At 34.2% G+C, this 23,163-nt stretch overlaps 1 protein-coding gene across 1 annotated transcript in view; it reads left to right on the top strand.

Moving 5' to 3' along the window:
- The window catches only part of TRDN (triadin), a gene marked incomplete at both ends in the record, with an annotated part of 296,330 nt that overhangs the window by 175,277 nt on the left and 97,890 nt on the right, over positions 1 to 23,163 (top strand). The window contains 6 exon segments of the mRNA XM_079716733.1: positions 2,182 to 2,211; positions 2,932 to 2,949; positions 6,144 to 6,176; positions 6,294 to 6,320; positions 11,106 to 11,132; positions 20,504 to 20,551. Of these exon segments, the coding sequence (XP_079572859.1) occupies positions 2,182 to 2,211; positions 2,932 to 2,949; positions 6,144 to 6,176; positions 6,294 to 6,320; positions 11,106 to 11,132; positions 20,504 to 20,551 (183 nt within the window).

Raw genomic sequence — 23,163 nt, 5'->3', positions numbered from 1 at the left:
AGCCTCTGTCTGTTCAAACATTCTTCCCAAATGTTACCTTCAGTTGTATTTCAACTGTAGGTGCCCACCATAATATTTCTGTGTTTTGCATATTGGCTGTACTCTGGGCTCAAAAGATTGCTCAACAAGGATCACAGAACCTCTTGGATAGGCAGAAATCCTATCCCAGTATACTGCAGCCAAACTAATTGATAAGTCGTGCTAGCCATTGAACTATCCACTTCATATTTTCATCTGTTGTGGTAGGAGAATCTGTATCTCCAAAAGAGTGGCCACTGTATATTATTAATAAATAGCTAGACATATGAGTAAGATGATAGATGACATTTATCACATTCTTATATGGAATTGTTTTATATAATATTTTTCTAATATTTGAATTACCTGCTTACCTAATTAGGATAATTACTCATCAAGGAAACAAATGAGAAATTGCTTGCAAAGCACATTTGTTTTAGATCATGAATTTGGTCCACTTCATTATAGTTCCTGATGAGAAAATGAATAGCAAGAAAAAGATTGGGTTTTTGGGGTGAGGTGGCAGGTATTAAGAAAAATTTAGCCAAAAATTCTTTTCACTAAGCCATGCTGGACACAATAGTGTTTAATAAATGTTTACTCAATAAATAAGTGTTCCATTTCAAGGATATATTATTTTAAAAAATAAGGTTTGTTTTTCTCTTAAACGTGAAACATAACCCAATTACAGAAAAAATAGAAATTCAGAAAGAAGACGTTGCAAAACATCATTTTAATGACTATGTTTTTCTATTATGTGGATATACTGTGAATCCTATGAACAGTTCCCCTACTGTACGGAGGGTACTGGTTAATATTCCCCTTATTTAGAGGTATAAAACAATGTCACAAACAAAGCATCTTCATATAAGATTTTCTTATGACAATTTTGCATGTTTCTCCTTGGAAATCTAGAAGTTGAACTACTGTGTCAAAAAGTATGCCCATTTTAATGACTTTCTAGATTTTTTTTCCCAAGTTGCTCTCCTAAAATGTGTTTTCAGCTTCTACTTCTGTGGAAGTAGGTTATTACTTTCACCACACTATTCCTGTTACTGATTATCATTTTCTCATAAAACAATTCAGTTGACCATCTAACTGTCTTTTGTTAACAGTCTCCTACTCACTGTCATCTTCAAACATTTTAGGTCCATTACTTCATTGTGGAACTATAATCATGATCCATCTACATCACTATAAGGCACACAGATTCATTAACTTCCAAATTGTTAGTGAATATCTATTGCTCTAGGTTCTAAGCCATATAATTGTCAGCCAGAGAACAGTTTATCTTTTGCAAATATAAATTTATAGTTCATTATTTTGATTCTAATTTCAGTAACATTCTGATAATTTCAAAACTAAGTTACAGAAGAGGTAAAAGAAAGAAAACAGAATATACAGAATGAAATATTCTAAGCAAAAATTTAAGATGCCTCCATTCTAAAATAAACAAGTTAAAAAAAAACACTTGTTTTTAATTTCAAGTGATAGGAATAGAGAGTTTCATGGTATAAAAATACTGGAAATAATAAATTTCTCAGATATAGGCTGAACACCCAAAAGACTAAAAATTGAATAGATGGCTTTTGACCACTGAATGCGTGTTACTACATAGCAGTTACTAAATAAATTATATGTTCATCAGTAACCCATGAGCCATCATCACCTGTTTCTTTTTCATTACAATATGAATAAGTTATTGTTTGTACTGGAAATGCATCAATTATTCAAAGAGAGTACAATACATTTCACCAGGATTGCTATAGATTGAACAAATGAAGAAATTGCCAACTAACTTCATGGATTCCAACCCATCTCTATAGAAACAGACAGTATATCTGCCCAGTTTGACATTTTATTAAAAGGTCATTAGCTGCTATAGACACAATGTAATTTCTATGCAAATTAGATGTGGATATTTTCCTTTGTATTTTTTCTATAATTTATACATCAAAAGTTTCTCACTTCTTGCCTTAATCTAATACTCCTCCTCTCAAAAACAGAATAATTTAGCTTTAAGCCCCATATTCTAAAAATACAACATGCAATCAATCCATTTCATTCAAAATGATTTCAGAGTGTATGGACATTTTGTTGTGAGCTTCTCAGTTGTTGATTTTTCTTATCTGCTTTGTCAGTAATTTATATTTGTATTTTCAGATTCCAAGAAAACAAGAACAACTGCAGAAGGTATTGGGAATATTTCTTTTTTCTGTCTTACATTTAATGAACCCCCAAGCAGCATTCCTTTTTAAAGGAGTCACACAAAAGAAAAAGCTAAATATGGGATAAAAAAGAGAGAAATATTGAGAAAGAAAGAAAAAGAGAGAGAGTCAAATCTTTCCTGACAATAATGCTATGAGAAATATTTGGCAGTAATAAAAATAAATACTGCCTATGTTTACCTTTCACAGTAATTATTTTCAAAGAAATGTTTGCTGGACAAGAAATTGAATGATGTTCAGTAACAAGCATTTACTTTGCTAAAAAGTATAAATTTAATTAATCTTGGATATACCAGCATCGATGGAACTGAGTAGTTCCTTTAAGTCTTGAGTAAAATCATAAATCATGTGGCAAGTATACCTGTGTCTTTTGTATTTGTTCATAAGGGTTTATGTGTACAGGGTGTTTATGTGTTCACATACATTTAAGAAACTACAAGATATAAATCATTTTAAATAGTTAAACAGTATAATCCTAGGTTCATTTTCAAATAATGTTTTACAATTAACTTATGGAAATACCTATGATAATCAGCAATAACTCCGAGCAACACTGAGAAATTTAAGGGGAGAGAATGGGGGGAGGCGTAGGAAACATTACAGTCTAATCAATGTGTTGAGGGAGTATAATTTATCTTTGAAACTTTCATGAGCAATGGCTTTCTGTTTATATTTCTTTCAACAGAACTACCCAAGGGAAAAAGTAAGGAAAGGCATGCAAATTATATATTTTTTCTATATACTGCTACTATTGGCCTGCTGAAATACCTAGACTTGTGGTTTTGAATCTCCCTTTTCTATGTTTTATGCATGTGAACTCTATTTTTTTGGTCAGAATGAAAGAATATACAACCTGGGAAGGGGGTGGTCAGAGTGGACTGAAAAGCATGACACTCTTTCTTAGAGTCCTTTTTCAAATTCATGCAATCGTCTAATAACATTATTCACAGTCTTAACCAAAAAATATAACTTCATTCCATTAACCAAAACTGTATTATGTTAGTGGAAATTTAGTCTCTGTATTCTGGTTAGTTCTGTAGCTAGAATATAGAACAGAAGTTCTTTTTCAGGTTAGTTTTACAATCTCTTTTCTGTTTTCTTTGTTCTTGTAATCCATAAATATTTTGGCATGTTCACATGATATATGACATTTTGTCCATAACAATGTCCTTTTTCCCTACAAGCACTATGAGCTCTGTGAAACTGCATTGCTTGGGATGCATAACTTAGGCAGCATCCACTGTTGCTATAACACATTATTAAAGCTTGCTTGCTAACAATTCAGTAAAGCTTGATGCTTTGAGGTTGCGTCTTTTGCAAATGTATACTCTTCTCTGAAGAAAAACAAACAGAAACAAAAAATATCAACTTAACCTTATTCAATTAGCCATTAATAATCATTCCATTTCCAGGTATGCAGAGCTTTAAAAAATCCTAGTGAAATTAAAAACATGTTTTAAAATATATACCAGTTTAAAAAAAAGATTTACATGCGTTTTGGTCCTGCAAAGGTCAGGACATTGAGACCTTTTGTGTCATAAAAGTGCTCTAAAATGTCTTATGGAGAGAATCATGAAGTTACACTACAACTCAGCCAAGGGGAGCAATCTGTCTATAGAGAACTATGTGATATTTCGATCCCAGATTTATGTGTGTGCACAGCTGCTGATGGGCACTGGCACACTGATACAGAAACCACTCTATAAACCATTGCACCAGCAGAGAAATGGAGGACAACTGGAGATTTGAAAAATGGTATTTAAATAATATATATGTAACCTTAAGGCCCTTGCTTTATTACAGTCTCTATGATTTAAAATTTCCCACAGACACACTGCAGCTCCTTGACAATCTTCAGAGTATTGATATATTTAATAAATAAACATGCCTTCCCAGGCATTCATTTAACATTCGAACAGCTTCCCTCCTTGGGAAGTTCTGTGGATTGACTTGGGCAGTAATAAGGACAAGAAAAATAATTTTCCTCTAAACAACTACTAATTCTTTTCAAATTAACTTATTTGCTCTAGTTTATCATCTGGACTTGCTTTTGTTGTTATTGTCACATCTTTGAATTTGCTGGATTCAGTTGTTGTTGTTTTTACTTTAAGATTGCTTTATTCAATACATCTCCAACCCTATATTCTTATTTTGCTTTTTCTTTTCTAGTTACTACAACTTAAAAGTTGGTTGTTTTTTTTGTTTTTTTGTTTTTTTGTTTTTGCAGTCTAAAACAAATCATGTTAGAAAAACAGGGAGAAGAGTACATGGGACCTTCCTGTATATATTTTTGCAAACTCTAGTGAGCTATAATTTTTTCCAAATAAAAAATAAAAATAAAAAAATCAATTATAAGTGTGATTTGGCAGTCCCTGTAGATATAAGCATGAATTAATTTGTATTTATTAAGATAATTCAATAATTACATCTTGAATTATCCCATATAATAAATGGACTTGACAGCCTTTTCTTGCACATCATCCCAAATTAACACAGGTATTTTTCTGTTTATACAATTACTTTCTGATATGATTGGAAGATCCTTACTTTAACTTTGAAATCTCACAGATAGTTGGTAATTGAGTTTGATGCATACCCAAAGCTACTTCCAGTATTTTTTTTGATTGTTATTACTTTACAAATTTCTTAGAAATGTTTTGATAATTGGTGGTTCAGTTCAACAATAAATTAAGCAATGCATTTAATTACTCCATGTTTTCCAGACAGTTTTTGTTAATGTTCTTACCTGTGTTTAATTTTAGCTAAGTCACGTATGCTTCTTCCCTTTGACTTGTAACACTTGGTCAAGCCATTCACTTTATTTGTTTTATTGCCTGCCTGCTATCTTGGGAGTGAATAAATTGCTCGTTATACCTTCACAAGTACAAGTGTGGTAAACAAAATTGTACACTTGAGAGACTGATGAGATAACCATAGGAGATTCGATGACACTCTATGTTTCTAAAATATAGTTCTTAGAATTCTTTCAGCATAAACATCTTCTAGTCTCCAAAATATATTCATTAAATGAAACCTGAAGAAATCTCTTTATTATTTTTCTTTAAAAAATCAGATAATAATGTGTCTATGTTAAAATATTTCTTGAAAATCATTTAAATTAATTTGACAAGCTTGTCAAGGCAAAATAAGTAAGAATAGAAATGTAGAAAATAGCATTTCATATAAAATTAGTACTACACTTCATATAAAATTAGTGCTTATTATAATACAAATGTCAGCTTAATTTTGAGGCCAGAATGATTCTTCATCTCATATAACATTGGCAAAAGTGGGTTCTTAAAAAGGAACACTATCTGAAAAATACTCTATAAGGAGCATTTGTCCTAAAAACAGGGAAGTGTGTTTTGCTTCCCCCTGAAAATTCTTAGTCTATTTTTAGCGTCTTAAATCTGCCTCAGCAAAGACTTTGTCTTTGCTAAACAAATACATTTTCAATATAAGAAAATTTCACCTTAGAAGAGAAAGTCCAGAGGAAATCTGTTCATCCTTATCTGAGAATTATTTTAAAACAGCTGTAATAATTATCCTTTATGCTTACTTTTTATCCCAAATTTATTTCATGTTGATCTAGTAAGAAAGGAAATTAAAAAAATTTCCATCCTTTATAGACCCTACTTTATCTTTCTAGTTTATTATCCATGAAAAAATTTAATTCCTCTAATATCCAGAATAATTTTTATTACTGTTCTGTGAGGGAAAACAGAGGAAGATCGGAAAAACTCTTTTTAAATATACGTCGGATATTAGTCTTTTCATGGCAGCTATTATTGGTTCAATACAGCACTAGGCATATATGTTTCTTTGTGTTAGGACAATTAAGTTGTGACACATTAAAATTGGAATAATAATAATAATAACAAAAATAATATGTTTCAGAACAGGAAAAGAAAGAAAAACATGTAGAACCAGGTAACTTTTTAAATTCCTCTATCCTCTTAATTTCAAGATATTAACTTGCAATTGAATAATGAAATGTGATCAAATGGTATAAAATGTTGATTTTTTTTCTTTTCTTGTTTGATACAGCAAAGTCACCAAAGAAGGAACATTCAGGTGAGTCAGACTGGGGTTGCTGGGGTCTTTCTACCTGATGTCCAAGGTTTATTAATGATGTACCCTCAGACGGGGGTAAGGGCCATGACTGGAAAGGGCAGGAAACCCTTCCATCTTATGAGATGTCTTTTTTCCAAGTTCTTGTCATACAGTTAACACCAATGCCATGTTAGAAAATGGAGGCCAAATAGTACATTACATTCTTGCTACTCAATGTGTGTTCTGTGAACCAGCAGCATTAGGAGCGCCTGAGAAGTTGTTAGAAATACAGAATCTGTGGTCCCACCCCAGATCAACTGAATCAGCATCTGCAACTTCCTAAGATCCCCAGTGCATTAGTCAAAGCAGTGTTTGAGAAGCACTATTTTACAGTTTACGGTAGAAAACAAAAAAAAAAAAACCCTTTCTATTATAAGTGCATCTGACATTGCTTTGTTTTGGAAATATGAAATATTCAATTCCAGCAAATATTCTCTCTCTATTCAAAATGTTATTTAATGACACATCTTGAGTACTCAGGGGAGTTGCAATGAGAGTAGAAGTAGATTTTGTCTTCAGTCAATTTACATTCGAATGAGGGGAAAAAAGTGAACTGACAATCAGACAAGCAGAAAAACACATATACAAACAAACAGAAACTAAGAATGCAGTAGGTGTAGATACCAAATGATTTTCTTAAAGGTTTCTGGCATTTAACTTGCCCTATTTGTTGTTTCAAATGAAAATAAATGCAACTCCTGCTCAAGGAACTTTACTGATTATGTGTGTGTGTGTGTGTGTGTGTGTGTGTATGCAGTCATAGCCACATATAATGTCCATTAGTCACCCTTCCCATCATATTATATTTAAATGGAAATAGCATTTACATTGCCAATACATTAAAATAGCAATTACAATATTATGTAAATAAGCATGCAAATCTAGCTCAACTATACTCCCACCCCTGTCACAGACCACAGCAAACTGAAGATTCGAAACCACATTTCTTATTCTTCTTCCAGGTTTGTAAAACTTCCTCAGAAAACCCAAATCCATTTAAGAGTTTCTCCAGCTAGTTCCCATAGCATCATTTTCTTTTCTATATAAAAACACTTAACATACTCTTATAATCATATTACATTTTCTTTTTTCCACTTTAAATAGTCAGAAATTAGAATATGAAGATTGTTTTTTATATCTTTATCCCAGAGTGCCTATCATAATGTCAGGAACATTTTAGGAACTTGAAAATGTTTGAGTGGATGAAAAGAGAAATGTCAAATAGGATAATCATATTTTTAAAAAAATATAAATATGAATGACTTTTAAATAATTTACAGTATGAAATAATCACACATTTCACACTTCACATTAACATTGATATTACTTACCTTTGGGAAGGAATGAATGTTGTTGTCTACCTTACAAAGAACAGAGAACAGATTATGTGTTTGGGGGTAACATTCCCATAACTGGGCCATAACACATATTCTCACTTATGTTCATACACAGAAAGCTGAAAGAGAGCATACATCAGAGAAACGTATAAACACGGGGAGGCATAAAGAATGACTATGGGTCTAATCAGTTTTAAGAATTTTTTTTTTATTTTAAAAAAATTTTTTATTGCGGTATAGTTGTTTTACAATGTTGTGTTAGTTTCTACTGTACAGCAAAGTAGAGTTCCCTGTGCTATACAGCATGTTCTTATTAGTTATCCATTTTATACATATTAGTGTATATATGTCAATCTCAATCTCCCAATTCATCCCATCCGCCGCCCCCTTGCACTTTCCCCCCTTGCTGTTTATACGTCTGTTCTCTACATCTGTGTCTCTATTACTGCCTTGCAAACTGGTTCATCTGTACCATTTTTCTAGATTCCACATATATGCGTTAATATATGATATTTGCTTTTCTCTTTCTGACTTACTTCACTCTATATGACAGTCTCTAGGTCCATCCACATCTCTAAAAATGACCCAATTTCATTCCTTTTTATGGTTGAGTAATACTTCTTTGTATATATGTACCACATCTTCTTTATCCATTCATCTGTCGATGGGCATTTAAGTTGCTTCCATGACCTGGCTATTGTAAATAGAGCTGCAATGAACATTGGTGTGCATGTGTCTTTTTGAATTTTGGTTTTCTCTGGGTATATGCCCAATAATGGGATTGCTAGGTTATATGGTAATTCTATTTTTAGTTTTTTAAGGAACCTCCGTACTGTTCTCCATAGTGGCTGTATCAATATACATTCCCACCAACAGTGCAAGAGGGTTCCCATTTCTCCACACCCCCTCCAGCATTTATTGTTTGTAGATTTTCTTATGATGCCTATTCTAACCGGTGTGAGGTGATACCTCATTGTAGTTTTGATTTGCATTTCTCTAATAATTAGTGATGTTGAGCAACTTTTCATATGCCTCTTGGCCATCTGTATGTCTTCTTTGGAGAAATGTCTATTTAGGTCTTTGACCCATTTTTGATTGGGTTGTTGTTGTTTTTTTAATATTGAGCTGCATGAGCTATTTATATATTTTGGAGATTAACCTTTTGTCCACGGATTTGTTTGCAAATATTTTCTACCATTCTGAGGGTTGTCTTTTTGTCTTCTTTATAGTTTCCTTTGCTGTGCAAAAGCTTTTAAGTTTCATTAGGTCCTATTTGTCTAGTTTTGTTTTTATTTCCATTACTCTAAGAGGTGGGTCAAAAAAGATTTGCTGTGATTTATGTCAAAGAGTGTTCTTCCTGTGTTTTCCTCTAAGAGTTTTATTATAATGTCTGGTCTTCCATTTAGATCTTTAATCCATTTTGAGTTTATTTTTGTGTATGGTGTTAGGGAGTGTTCTACTTTTATTCTTTTACATGTGGCTGTACAGTTTTCCCAGCACCACTTATTGTAGAAACTGTCTTTTCTCCATTGTATATCCTTGCCTCCTTTGTCATAGATTAGTTGACCATAGGTGCGTGGGTTTATCTCTGGGCTTTCTATCCTGTTCCATTGATCTATATTTCTGTTTTTGTGCTAGTACCATATTGTCTTGATTACTGTAGCTTTGTAGTATTGTGTGAAGTCAGGGAGTCTGATTCCTCCAGCCTCGTTTTTCTTTCTCAAGATTGCTTTGGCTATTCGGGGTCTTTGTGTCTCCATACAAATTTTAAGATTTTTTGTCTAGTTCTATAAAAAATGTCATTGGTAATTTGATAGGTATTGCATTGAATCTGTAGGTTGCTTTTGGTAGTATAGTCATTTTCACAATATTGATTCTTCCAATCCAAGAATATGGTAATTCTCTCCACCTGTTTGTGTCATCTTTGATTTCTTTCATCACTGTCTTATAGTTTTCTGAGTACAGGTCTTTTACCTCCTTTGGTAGGCTTATTCCTAGGTATTTTATTCTTTTTGTTGCAATGGTGAATGGGATTGTTTCCTTAATTTCTCTTGCTGATCTTTCATTGTTAGTGTATAGGAATGCAAGGGGTTTCTGTGCATTAATTTTGTATCCTGCAATGTTACCAAATTCATTGATTAGCTCTAGTAGTTTTCTGATGGCATCCCTAGGATTATCTACCTATAGTATCATGTTATCTGCAAACAGTGACAGTTTTACTTCTTTTCCAATTTGTATTCCTTTTATTTCTTTTTCTTCTCTGATTGCCATGGCTAAGACTTCCAAAACTATGTTGAATAATAGTGGTGAGAGTGGGCAACCTTGTCTTGTTCCTGATCTTAGAGGAAACGCTTTCAGTTTTTCACCATTGAGAATGATGTTTTGCTGTGGGTTTGTCATATATGGCCTTTATTATGTTGAGGTAGGTTCCTTCTATGCCCACTTTCTGGAGAGTTTTTATCATAAATAGGTGTTGAATTTTGTCAAAAGCTTTTCCTGCATCTATTGAGATGATCATATGGTTTTTATTCTTCAGTTTGTTAATATGGTGTATCACCTTGATTTATTTGTGTATATTGAAGAATCCTTCCATCCCTGGGATAAATTCTACTTGATCTTTGTGTATGATCCTTTTAATGTGCTGTTAGATTCTGTTTGCTAGTCTTTTTTGAGGATTTTTGCATCTATATTCTGCAGTGATATTGGTCTGTAATTTTCTTTTTTTGTTGTATCTTTGTCTGGTTTTGGTATCAGGGTGATGGTGGCCTCATAGAATGAGTTTGGGAGTGTTCCTTACTCTGCAATTTTTGGAGGAGTTTGAGAAGGCTGACTGTTAGCTCCTCTCTAAATGTTTGATAGAATAGTTTTAAGAGTTTTAATAGCTAAACATTATTATCCAATATTAAATTTGACAAAATACAATAATTTAAATTTCTTGAAATATTATCTGTTCATTTCATGGTGTGATTACAGTGTAGCAACTTAGCTGTAATTCACTATGTTTTTAAAATGGAAACAATTGGATAATTTATTGATTCACTTCCTTTCATACCATTTTGTAGACTTTAAGGATATATATATGCTTTGGCATATATATAACACCAATCAGATTCTTAAATAATTTAAAATGGAAAACAAAATGAATGAGTCATGAATGAGCATTCTGTGTTGGGAGAAGTTATATGAATATCAGAGAAGAAATCTATGGTTCATGGCATATATTTAAAGTTTATCAAAGAAAATGGCACAGTGTTGTATTTTTTCTTCCTCAGACCTACATTTTTCTTTAGTTTCCAAGGTTATAATATAGTTTTTTTGAAAAAAAAAACTATTTTAGAAAACTATTTTAGAGAGAGACCCAAGGAGACTTGTAACTGACTTAGATCTTATTATTTCTTGTCCTTAACAGCTCCAAGTGAAAAACAAGTTAAAGCAAGTATGTTGACTAAACCTTGAGAAAACAAAAAGCATATTTCAGCAGCTTACTCATTTAACTTCTGCTATAGACAGTGCTAATGCTAATATTTTAGGCTGACTTATCAAATGTTTCTTGCTCTGATTATTTGTTGTGTTAAACTGATATGCATAATTACTCAACCTTGTCTCTTCTGTGAATCAATTCTTATTAAAATTTATCTATAGAGCTTTCACTTGTAAATGTTAATTTGTCCATGTCATAACCTCTTTTAAGTTGTTTATATTTTTGTTTCCCATTTTGCAGAATGATAAGTGATGTTTTCAGTTTCTTAAACACATTAGAAAATTTTCCTAATGATTAATCACTTGATCAAACCAGGAGGCAACGTAATTTGTCTACTATGAAAATTATTGTGTCTGTAATGAAAAGGAAACCCCCAACAATTTTATTAAGTACTGCCCTTGCAATATCACAATTTTCTTTTAAGGCTTCTATCCTCAGATTTAGAATAAATATTGACTGACAACTATAGTATATCATGGCATTTGCATCAATAGTGGCTTTGACAATACACTAACGGATAAATGCTTTTTTCTTTGTTGGTATTTCTCAATTTGATGAAGTATCTAACAGATGGCAATTCATGAAAATTTAGGCATAATGGCGTATATTTGAGTTTAGAAAAAATATTCTTTTAGCTTCTCTAAGCTTTGTATATAAGATTTAAGATCAAACCTCATTTCTGTGCATTATGTAAATATGTTTATATTTTCCTTTTGATTTAGAGTTGCATAAGTACTAATGATGGTACTAATACAAAAAACAAATGCATGTTTTATTTACTGTCAGGCTTTTGAGACAGGGTATATCATTGGTGAATATATCAGAAAAAAATTGGAAAATATAATATTGAGTAGCTTGGTGTCTTTTAAAAAAAATTGCAGTTGGAAGTGTTTACATAGACACTGTAGACCTTAAGGAAAGGTGTAACATGAATCTAAAATTCCAGTTATATTTTCATGACAATTTTTAGTTGAATATAAGCTGATTAGAACTTCATATTACAGAGTATTTAGTATGCTAATACTTAGTCTGTAGAAATGCATAATCAAGAAAATATATAAAACAAAACTGATAATTTTGCAGAACGGTAGAGGACTCTAGATTGAAGATTACTCTGAAAATGAAAATTTTCTTCCTAGAAAAATGTGACATTTAGATAAAAATATTCATTTGCAATAAAAAAAAAACCCTGTAAGTCCTGCTATCTATGAAACACTATCCAATCAAGTTTTGAAGAGATCAGCATCTTTTGCAGGAAATTAACAAATTTAGGTTGCCAAATCATCTGAGACCCAGTATAAAGGTTTCAAAAGAATTAATATTCAACTCCTTGTATGGTTGAACGATTTGGACTTGACATGGGCATTATCTCCCAGTACAAAAGGTAGAGATAATTCATAAATTGTTTAAAATCTCTGCTAGCAATGTGACCATCCATTTCCCCAAATAAGAACTGTTTTTTTTTTTTTTTTGGTCTTGAAATCACACAACAGAAGAATATTTACATAGCTTTTATATACAGTGAGCTATTTATAAAGTTAATGCATAAGGCATATCATTACAAATACTCTTGAAAATTCCTTCTGTCACCCACATAGTAAAGATACATAGTTTTGTGTGTATAACCTGAATATTTAGGATATGACTTTACATTATCTTAAATTATGAGAGCAAATGAGAGAGTGAGGTGTATAGTTTAATTAACATAAATAAAGTATTTATGTGATACAATTTCATGGTATTGAATTAAAAAGGATAGGTGAAATTGACAGGACTAGAGCAAGTCCATGGAAAAAGTAAAAGGTAATTTGTCTTTAGCACTCAATTAAAGGAGATAACAAGAATGTGAATTGAATTTTTGGTGTGGAACTGTTTCCTCTAGGTCTTAAGAAACCGAAATCACTGTAAGAAAAACACTAGAGGACACAGACTAGTTTGGGAACTGTATCAGTATAGGGTGGATGTTCTCATGGTACCATGAGCTTGAAGAAAAGGGAAGGCCTTCATGTTCAATGATGTAGCAAGCACTACGGAGGGGCACTTAATGCCTCCACATGTAAAGTTACTTGTCAGGGATTATGTGGATGGATGAAGAGTGCCTTTGACCAACAGAGATGCCAAATCTAGATTTACTATTTCCGCAAGTCAACACAGATTTCTTTATCATCCTGTTTACAGAAATGCCTCAACACACCCAGTTCTCCTCCCTTCAGTCCACTGCACACACACTCCCTCACCCCTACCGCCACATTGGATAGAGACAGAGGGTTTGATGATATGATTAGTCATCTCCAAGGAGGAGGAGGACCAAGACTCACGGGCATCTCAGATCTTTGACACTCCTCTTGGTGAATCAAGAGGGAATGTAGTAGACAATGCTTAGCAAATATATTTGACCACATCACTCTCTTTTTTCCAAAGAACACTTCAAGGACCAGTATTCCTCAAAACCTTGGGAAACACTACCATACATTACTTCGTTCCTCATATTGAGGACCATAGGGCTTTGATCATGTATTCCATGTGCATGTTTGACCAGCCTGTGGTCGGTTTGAATTCTGAGTAAAAAAGACATCAAAGACCAGGTCAGGTGCCAAAGTCTAGTTATTTTTAATTGTGGGCCTAAATTTGAATTAAATGACAATGGTCAGGCATTTTTCATTCCTTGGTTTTAACACTACACTAGATTTTTGTAGTATGCTCAGCCACCAAGCCTGACTCTGCTTATCACCTTAACTACATTTCAATACCTAAATTTGTGAGTCACATATCTATCTCTTGATCTAGTAATATGTGTCAGATCATTCAGGAGAAGCCAGTATGCAGAATTTAAAAATAAAAAATAAAACCCTTTTGGATTTATTTAGTTTTTTTTTTGTTGTTGTTGTTGTTTTGCGGTACGCGGGCCTCTCACTGTTGGGGCCTCTCACTGTTGTGGCCTCTCTCATTGTGGAGCACAGGCTCCGGATGCGCAGGCTCAGCAGCCATGGTTCACGGGCCAAGCCACTCCGCGGCATGTGGTATCTTCCCGGACCGGGGCACGAACCCGTGTCCCCTGCATCGGCAGGCAGACTCTCAACCACTGCACCACCAGGGAAGCCCTGGATTTATTTAGTTTTATGATGTTAGAAGACTATTTGGGGACAGCTTATGTTAGTTAGAAAGTGGCATGGCTTTTTGGACATAGTTTAAATATTCTGTCATGGAAATTGCTAGGGGGAAAGATCTATGGGCCTGAACTAGTAGATCTGATATCAGGGGTGTGTGTATAGACCACAGGTTGGACGACATATATGACAGGTATCTCAGTTGTTTAGGGAAATCTGGGTTTATTCATATTATTCTGGAATAATTATTACTAACACCTTTTTCACCTGCTTAGTTTGGATAATAAATTATATGATCACTACCCAAATCACAGATGATGCTGACTGAATAAACTCAAAATAGTACTGATACAATGCCAGGGGATGGTTTGGGGAGGTTTATGTGCCAGGAAAAGTAGACTGTGAGAAACCTGGGACTGACTTAGATGTTAGGCCAAGATGTGCTTCTTGTTCAATCCCACGTGTGGAGCCAAGGTTGGTGCCCTGAATGCCAGCACAAAATTGGAAAAATGTCATGGTTCAGAGCTTAAGAACATTTATCAAGTTTTGTTCAAAGAGGTCCAAGCTATATAGATGAGAACTTGCAGAAGTAGAATCTGAGTTCAGTTTAGACATTAGGAAGTAGAGAAGAGGAGGAGAGAATTTCAAATAGAAAATCAGGAATAAATTTTAATATTGTGAAAGTATAATAATGAGTACAGCAAAATAAGTATGAAGTATGACTATTGAGACAAGTACTTAGTGACCTGAGTCTTATTAATAAAACAGTGTCATGATACTATGTTTTCAAGGAGCATGGTATTGGTGCAGATCTAAACAAGTTTTCCAATAGGACAAACAGGAACAAAAAGAGACCTAAAATGATTCACTTGAGCAAAAATCTGATAAAAGAAAAAGTAGCCATTTCAATAGTTAGAGAATAGAGAGATTATTTTAAAATGTTGCTGATGTAGTTGGTATTCATTGCCCAAAAAAAAAAATCTAATTTATTCCTACTTCGTACAATTCCAAAATATCAACTCCAGATGGTTCAAGGACTTAAATGGTAAAAATAAAACAAGCCATTAATTTAAAGAAAAATGTATAGGAGGTATATGTATATATTTTCTTGAAGTATGGTTGGATCACAAAAATTATATATATAAATTCAAGCTGTAAATTAAAAATCTAATGTACTAAAATGATTACAGTAAAATTTAAAACTTATCAATAGATGCCATAAAGAGATAAAAGACAAGTTACAATTTTGGAAAAGGTATTTGTAGCATATATAAGTAACTAGAGGTTAGTAATGAAAAATAAATAACTCTAAAAATAAAAAAACAAGAAGAGAAAGAACTTGATAGACTAATGCATAGAAAAAATGAGCAAAAGATATGTTAGAATCAAAAAGAAAACAAAATAAGACACAAATTGCCTATAGACATATCAAAAATATTTAACCTCTTAGTAATAATGAAAATGTACTTAAAACCACAATACTATTTTACAATATCAAATTGACCAAAAATGGAGAAAAATGTTCATTCTGGTGATGGTGATGATATGAAGCAATAGAAACTCTCACATACAGTGTTGGTGTGAGTGTAAAATTTGGGGGAAAAATATGGCTTTTATCTAGAGAAGTTAAACAGAGACACATGCTATATCCTAGCAATTTCACTTCTAAGAAAATTCTTGCACATTGCACCAGGATTCATATACAGGAATATTCATAACAGCATTATTTTATAATAACATGTACAGGACATGACCTAGTATCCATTGGCAGGAAAATGGATACATAATTTGTAGAATATGTATAAGTGGAATACTGTACAGCAGTTAAATCAATCAACTACAGTTCCTCATATCAACGTGGCTTGTACAAAAAGTTAAACAATTTATTTAAGTAAACAATTAATCAAATAGGGCAGTGACAAAACCGATAAATGATGAGGGGCACTCCACCATTGTGGGGTAGGGCAAAGGTTTTTATAGAGAATACATGGAAGCAAAGCAAAAATATATATTTAACTGACTATAACATATATTGTCTTATTTGGGAAAATTAGTTATTTGGCTAAATAACTAAATAATTTAGTTTGTTTAGCTTATGATAATTGCTTTTGAGTATCACTCAGATTTGAGATAAATCTAGTTGACTCTGGCTTTGGTTTGTTTAGGTAGACCACGAAAGGCCCTAAAGCTACCCAAGTCTAATGGCTATCTTGTTAAACAGTTTTACAACTGCGTCTCAGCACACGTTTTAAAGGAAGCAAATTATAAGAATTAAAAAGTATAAGTCAATTTATAGAGTTATATCACTAAACAACATAATTCAATCTGTAAAAAATGGCCTTAGCTTTGTTTAGAGATAAATTCATGTGATAAAAAATGTACAGGAAAATAAAGAAATTTTTAATACAAAATATAGGACAGTGATAATTCTGAGATGAAGAGAGAGGTATGCAGTGGTAATAGGACAAGTAAGAGGTTTCAAAGTCTTTGGTGATGTTTTATTACTTAAGTTTACAGGGGGTTTCAAAGATGTGCATTTTTTATTGCCACTCATTAAAATACGCATATATGTTATCACATATGTTATACACCTTTATGCCTTTCATTTATATTATATCTTTCACAATTAAACAATCTTAAAAAATAAAGAATGAGAAGATAGAAGTGGTGACACTGAGCATAGCAGCTCTCTGGAGACCATGGTGGACCACAGAGAGATGAAGTAGTTGAGATAGGGGACACGTAGGAGTGAAGGCCGTGGTGGTCTGAAGTTATACACGGTGACATTTTGTGTTTCTGAGCTGATGTGAAAACATCAGTGAAGTGGAAAGCAGATGAAGTAGCAGAGAGAGGCAGTACTTGCAAGCATTACATCATTGTCTATGCAAAAGGAGTTGGGATGCAGGGCAGATTTGGAGGAATTGGTGTTAGATAGGGAATGATGATCCTATGGGTCTGGAAAGAAGATGAATAGTGCTGGTATGTGCTGGTGAGGTGGTGAAAAGAAGAGATAGCCTAGTCTGCTTCTACTTTCTCTATGAAGATCCCAACAGCAACTTGCTTTTATGTTACAGGATGTTGGAAGTTTGAGAAAGGAGGGGTATTCATGAACCACTTGTCTAGAAAAATGAGAAAGTAACTTCACTAGGTCTGTGGTAGTATTGTTGATCAGTGCTGATCACTCTGTTAAACACTGTGACTAGACATTTGAAGTCAGATCTGCAGCAGATGGGGGTCTTCCTCCAGTTTGGATGGCAGCTCAGGTGGCAGGCATAGAGTAGGTTTGGTGTTTTGGCACATGTAGTGGATTGAATTGCATCCCCTCAAAAGATATGTTGAAATCCTAACTAGTACAGTACCTGTGAATGCAAGCTTATTTCAAAAAATGGTCTTTAGTGGTGTAATCATGGTAAGATGAGGCTATACTGGATTAGAATGGGCCCTAAATCCAATGACTGATGCTCTTTTAAGGAGAGGGAGATTTAGAGACACAGACACATTCAGAAGGAAGGCAGCCGTATGAACATAATGGGAGAAATTGGAGTGATGCAGCTACAAGCCAAGGAATGCCAAAGATTGCTGGCAACCAACAGAATCTAGGAAGAGGCAAGGAAGGATTCTTCCCAAGAGCCTTCAGAGCAAGTTTCAGAGGGCCTTGCCAACACTTTAATGCTGGACTTCTAGCCTCCAGAACTGTGAAAGAATAAATTTCTGTTGTTTTTAGCCACCTAATAACTTAAAGGCAGCCCTAGAAACTTAATAATACCAGATGACTATGAAAACAAACAATAAGTGAATGATTTAACCATGGCCTATTTAAATATAAGCTTGAAAGAAGAAAAGTGAGGACATAAGGAAGATCTGGAGCATTGAGAAACTGATAAGGTCAAAGGAATGAAAGTATTGATGGGGTCAGAAACTACTTAGAGGAGGTTCTTGAGTAAGTGAACTATAACAGGAAGAGTGGTGCCAGGGAATAGGAATTTTGAAATCAAAGTCTTGGCAGCAAAGAAAAAGTCCAAGATACTTTTTCTTGGTAGTGATCAGAGAAGTGGGGTCTCCAGTTTTCAAAAGTGAGAAGGTCAAGGAAATGAGAGATTCTGTGGTTGTATGGACTGTGTCTATAAGTGACTCCCAATCCTGGTTAAATAATAGAGTATCTTGACAAGCTTACAAATAGACAAATAGCCAGGCTTACCTTATCCCAGACTCATTAACTCAGAATCTCAAAGCTCTGTAGTCCTCCCCAGAACTACTATGTCTGAATCTCATAGGCTTATAAAAACTCCCCAGCTTAGTCTAGTGTGAAGCCTGGGTTAAGAGTGGTTCCTAATGAAAAATCACAGTAGTAATAGTGGAGCAGATAACTATGTATAGGAATATTCAATAATTAATGTGACACAGACATAATGCTGGTTAATGGCAGCAATAGAGCAAGACAGAGCCGGGTGCAACCTAATACTATGGACTTCAAAACAACTGAGATTTGGAGGAAACAAGGAGATAACCATCGATCAGAAGTAATAAGAAGTAAGGAGAAGTCATAAACAGCATTTATTAATTTAGTTAAAAAGAAGAAGTAAATATACATCACTTCCAGACACTTTGGTATATAGAGGAAAAATAAACTGTCTCTATTTTGGAAAACCATTTGTAGGGGATGTAGTGTCCTTAGGGAACTAGTTTGGTTAAAGGAAGAAAGTAAAGTGCACATTTTGAGAAGAGGCTGAGAATTTAGGGATGTGTGCTATGATAGAGATAACTCAGTGGAAGGACTTTGGAAAAGAGTCTGTTTTTAGGAGAAATATGAAGCCATATAGACTGTTTTCTGCTGGAAGCCTAGGCTCATGGTAGTAACTGAGGTGAACAAGGTTGGGGATTTCAGGGACATTAGTCCTGGTTGTATATTAGGAGAAGTGTGGTAATTAGTTTCCAAAATATGGCCAAGACCAGCAGCGTAAGCATCACCTGGGAACTGGCTAGAAATGTAAATTCTTGGACATGCCCCAGACCTACTGAATCAGGCCCGTATCTGTGTTTTAACAGCCCTCCTGAGTGACTCTGATGCATGCCAATTTTGAGAACCACTGGTCTAAAGTCTTTCCTCAAAGCTATATAACAGCCAGGGATCTGCTTAGTCCTGGAGCTCCAGGTCTTGAAACAGCCTGAAGAAGTCTTATTTACATGACTTCTTGCATGGGCTCAAATTGTGAAGCTTGTGGTATCTAATATTGTGAAATTAAAACCTGAAAGTGACGTGAAGGTCTCCTGACATCTGATCTCTCTCACAGCCCAAGGTCTATGGCACAGGGAGGGCAAGGGGGCATGAAGACCCCTGTTTACTGGTTGTTCCTAGAGCCTCAGCTGCTGAGTGAGTGCACATGAGTAACAGGGATTATATACATGTACTAGTAAGAATAAAACTAAAAATACAAATACAGATGTCCAAGGGCAACAGCCTTGAATAATCAAAAGCTAATAAAATGAGTAAATAAACTTTGTAAAAATTTACCAGCTCGTCATTTTCTAATTTTCATATGGATCAAAGAAACTTCCACTTTAATTAGCCTTGATTTGAGGTCTAACATTTTGCACTAGGACCAGCATTTCAGATTATATTTTTGGAAGAGCTCTCCTATCTTCCTATCTTCCACACTAGATATTCAGAGAAACTCCAAGAAGCCATTTTGGCCTTTTTAAATTTTTTTCTTTTTCTCTCTCTTCAAAGCAATATTCAAATGGAATTTTCTATAACATTATGGCTAATATTTTATAATATAAAGCAAATTAATTGAGATCAGTTATGGCTTGCCATCCCCATAGTTAAAGGCTAAACAAAGAAGGCCTTTCAAGTGCTCTTCCCCACAATTTATGCATCATTTAAGATTTGACTATAAACTAATAAATTAGTATTCCAGTGTATTCTGTGGAATAAGCCGCCTTTTTTATGGTCACTACTTATATAAGCATAAAATTTAGTACCACCAGAATTGTATCTTGAAAGAGAATTTCTGCATTGTTATTTAAGGAAGTTCATTAGTTACAAAAGAAATTCAAGCTTATTCTAGCGTGGTTTTCTCTGCTGCTTGCTTTGCTCTCAGGTGCCACATACGTTTTATCCTTTGGGCAGTTTTAGTCTTGTCTGACTTAGAATACTATAAGATATTGACCTCGCATGTCTGATATCCGTTTCTCATTCTTCAATCTCTGAATTTATAGAAACTGAACGAGCCAAAGAAGAGGTTGGTTCTGCCTCAACTAAAAAAGGTAAGTGCAGCTTAAATAAAAAGATGTCATGACTATAACTTCTTTATGCTAAGGTTTCTAACTCAATGTATTGTTTAGTGCTTATAGAAGAGCTCTATTTATTGATTTTACTATTTCACTGATATGGAAACCCACTTTGCACAAGATTTGTAGTACCTATGTTAACAAGGCTTTGTCTTCAGTGCTCTAATGACAATAGTTTTATTCCTTTAGGGTCATAAACTAAAGCTAGTAATTATAGTCCAATTGTAAGTTAGTTTTTGAAAAATTGAAGAAACGCTGCTGTGTAAGCTCAATGGGATCCCAGTCATCTGGAGAACATTCAAATTCAATATACTGATCTATAAGGTTAGCGTCTGAGCAAACGAAACTTTGACTAGTAGAACTTACATGAACAATGTTTGCTTTGTGCAAGAATAGTATCAAATTTAAGTTTAAATTTAAGTTTTCAAAGCTATGCCTCTTGTCATGTCTAATCAGAAGCAACTATTATGTGAATATTGACTCCTCTCAGTAGACACTCTAAAGAATATCTTTAAGAACATTAATACATGTTAAAAATATTCAATATGATGAAACATTTACATATTCTCCTTTCAAAACAAACTGGAACAATTTTGAAATTTGTGATTCTGTTTTACAAATAGAAATTAAATCAGTAATGTATCCAATGTCTTTGGAAGAATCTCAAGACACAGTTTAACAACCCTATCCTCAACATACACTCACTCACACACACACACACACACACACACACACAAAACAGGAGTACCCTTTCACATACATGCCACTAAAATGGCATAACATTTTTCTCCTTAAAAAATCTCTTATTGCGGGCTTCCCTGGTGGCACAGTGGTTGAGAGTCCGCCTGCCGATGCAGGGGACGCGGGTTCGTGCCCTGGTCCGGGAGGATCCTGCATGCCGCGGAGCGGCTGGGCCCGTGAGCCATGGCCACTGAGCCTGCGCGTCCGGACCTGTGCTCCGCAACAGGAGAGGCCACAACAGTGAGAGGCCTGCGTAACGCAAAGAAAAAAAAAATCTCTTATTGCATATGCTCTATAAGAGAATATATATCAGGACTATAGGGAGTTATAAAATATATATGATGCATATCCACATTCTCAATCCCAAGCAACATATATATGGATATAAATTTATATATTAGTTAATAAATTAAAATATAAATTAATATACATTAGTTATATAAATTAATGCATAAATTAGTACACATGTACGTCTAATGAAAGACAAAAAATTAAATGACACTTGAAGGAAAATATAAACTGCACTATAAGATAATACTTAATTAGAAGCAATTGAATTATTGAGATTAATTGCTTCCCTTTTTCAAATACAGCTCTATTTATTATTCTGAATTTATAGTAGATAGGAATAAAATCTGTCTCCTAGATAGTTCTTTTCTTAGTGATGTAATATGCGTGATGTCATTTTTGAGGTAAGTTAGCACGATACATGTTTCATTGACATCTTTTACTAGGTATCAGTTTTTCCATAAGTGGCAGAGCCATGAATTTATTGGAAGTCCATATTAATATATCTCATTCTTTTATGGTGTCTTATCAATTTTGCTTGTCAACATTAAATGGAATGTGTGGGTAAAACCTGAGTGCTTCAGGATGGATAATGCCATGGTATCAATGACAAGGCTAAGAGTCTAAATATAGATTCAGAGGAAGTCATAATCTAGGCATGGATACAGGGTATATGGATCCTGCAAGTGAATATAAGGTCAGGACATCTATATGTGTTGAAAGCAAGAACAAAAGTGAGACAAAATTGTGTTCAAAATCTTCAGCCATGGGTGAGACCAGTGGATGTCCAAATAGCAGTATATGGGTTTCATCTGGAATTAGATTTCAGATACTGAGCCTCAGGGAATCCTTGATTGTGAAGACGGTCTGGAGACAGAGTTAAAAAGGAAAGATTCAGGGCCTTCCCTGGTGACGGAGCACTTGAGAACCTGCCTGCCAAATGCAGAGGACACGGGTTTGAGCCCTGGTCTAGGAGGATCCCACATGTCACGGAGCAACTGGGCCTGTGAGCCACAACTACTGAGCCTGCGCATCTGGAGCCTGTGCTCCACAAAAGAGAAGCCACAACAGTGAGAGGCCCGTGCACCGCGATGAAGAGTGGCCCCCCGCTCGCCGAAAGTCCTCGCACAGAAATGAAGACCCAACACAGCCATAAATAAATAAATAAATAAATAAATAAATAAATAAATTTATTTTTTTTAAAAAAGGAAAGATTCAATAACCAGTAATTGACCCATGCACAGACTCTGAATCACTCGGAGCCTAGATATTAGGGAAGAAATACAAGCACACATAATTTGGAGTTTAATCAAGTCAAATTGGAGTGAGTAGAGATACTGAATTGATATTGAACCATCAGTTAGTGAATTCACTGGAATGTTCAACCAAGAATGGTCTCTAGTAAGCCAGACATATTGGTTGGGATTAAGCAGACCTGATTGCTAGGCTTAGAGTGAAATATAAGGAGAGAAATAACCTTTTATGAAATTAAACTATTAGCATTAATTACTTTGACTCTAGTTAGTCTTAGAGCTCATACCTCAATCATTAATTTAAAT

Source organism: Hyperoodon ampullatus, assembly GCF_949752795.1.
Source record: "Hyperoodon ampullatus genome assembly, chromosome: 12".
Taxonomy (NCBI): Eukaryota; Metazoa; Chordata; class Mammalia; order Artiodactyla; family Ziphiidae; genus Hyperoodon; species Hyperoodon ampullatus.
Note: the sequence above shows the minus strand (reverse complement) of the source record. Positions and strands in the feature narration are given on the sequence as shown.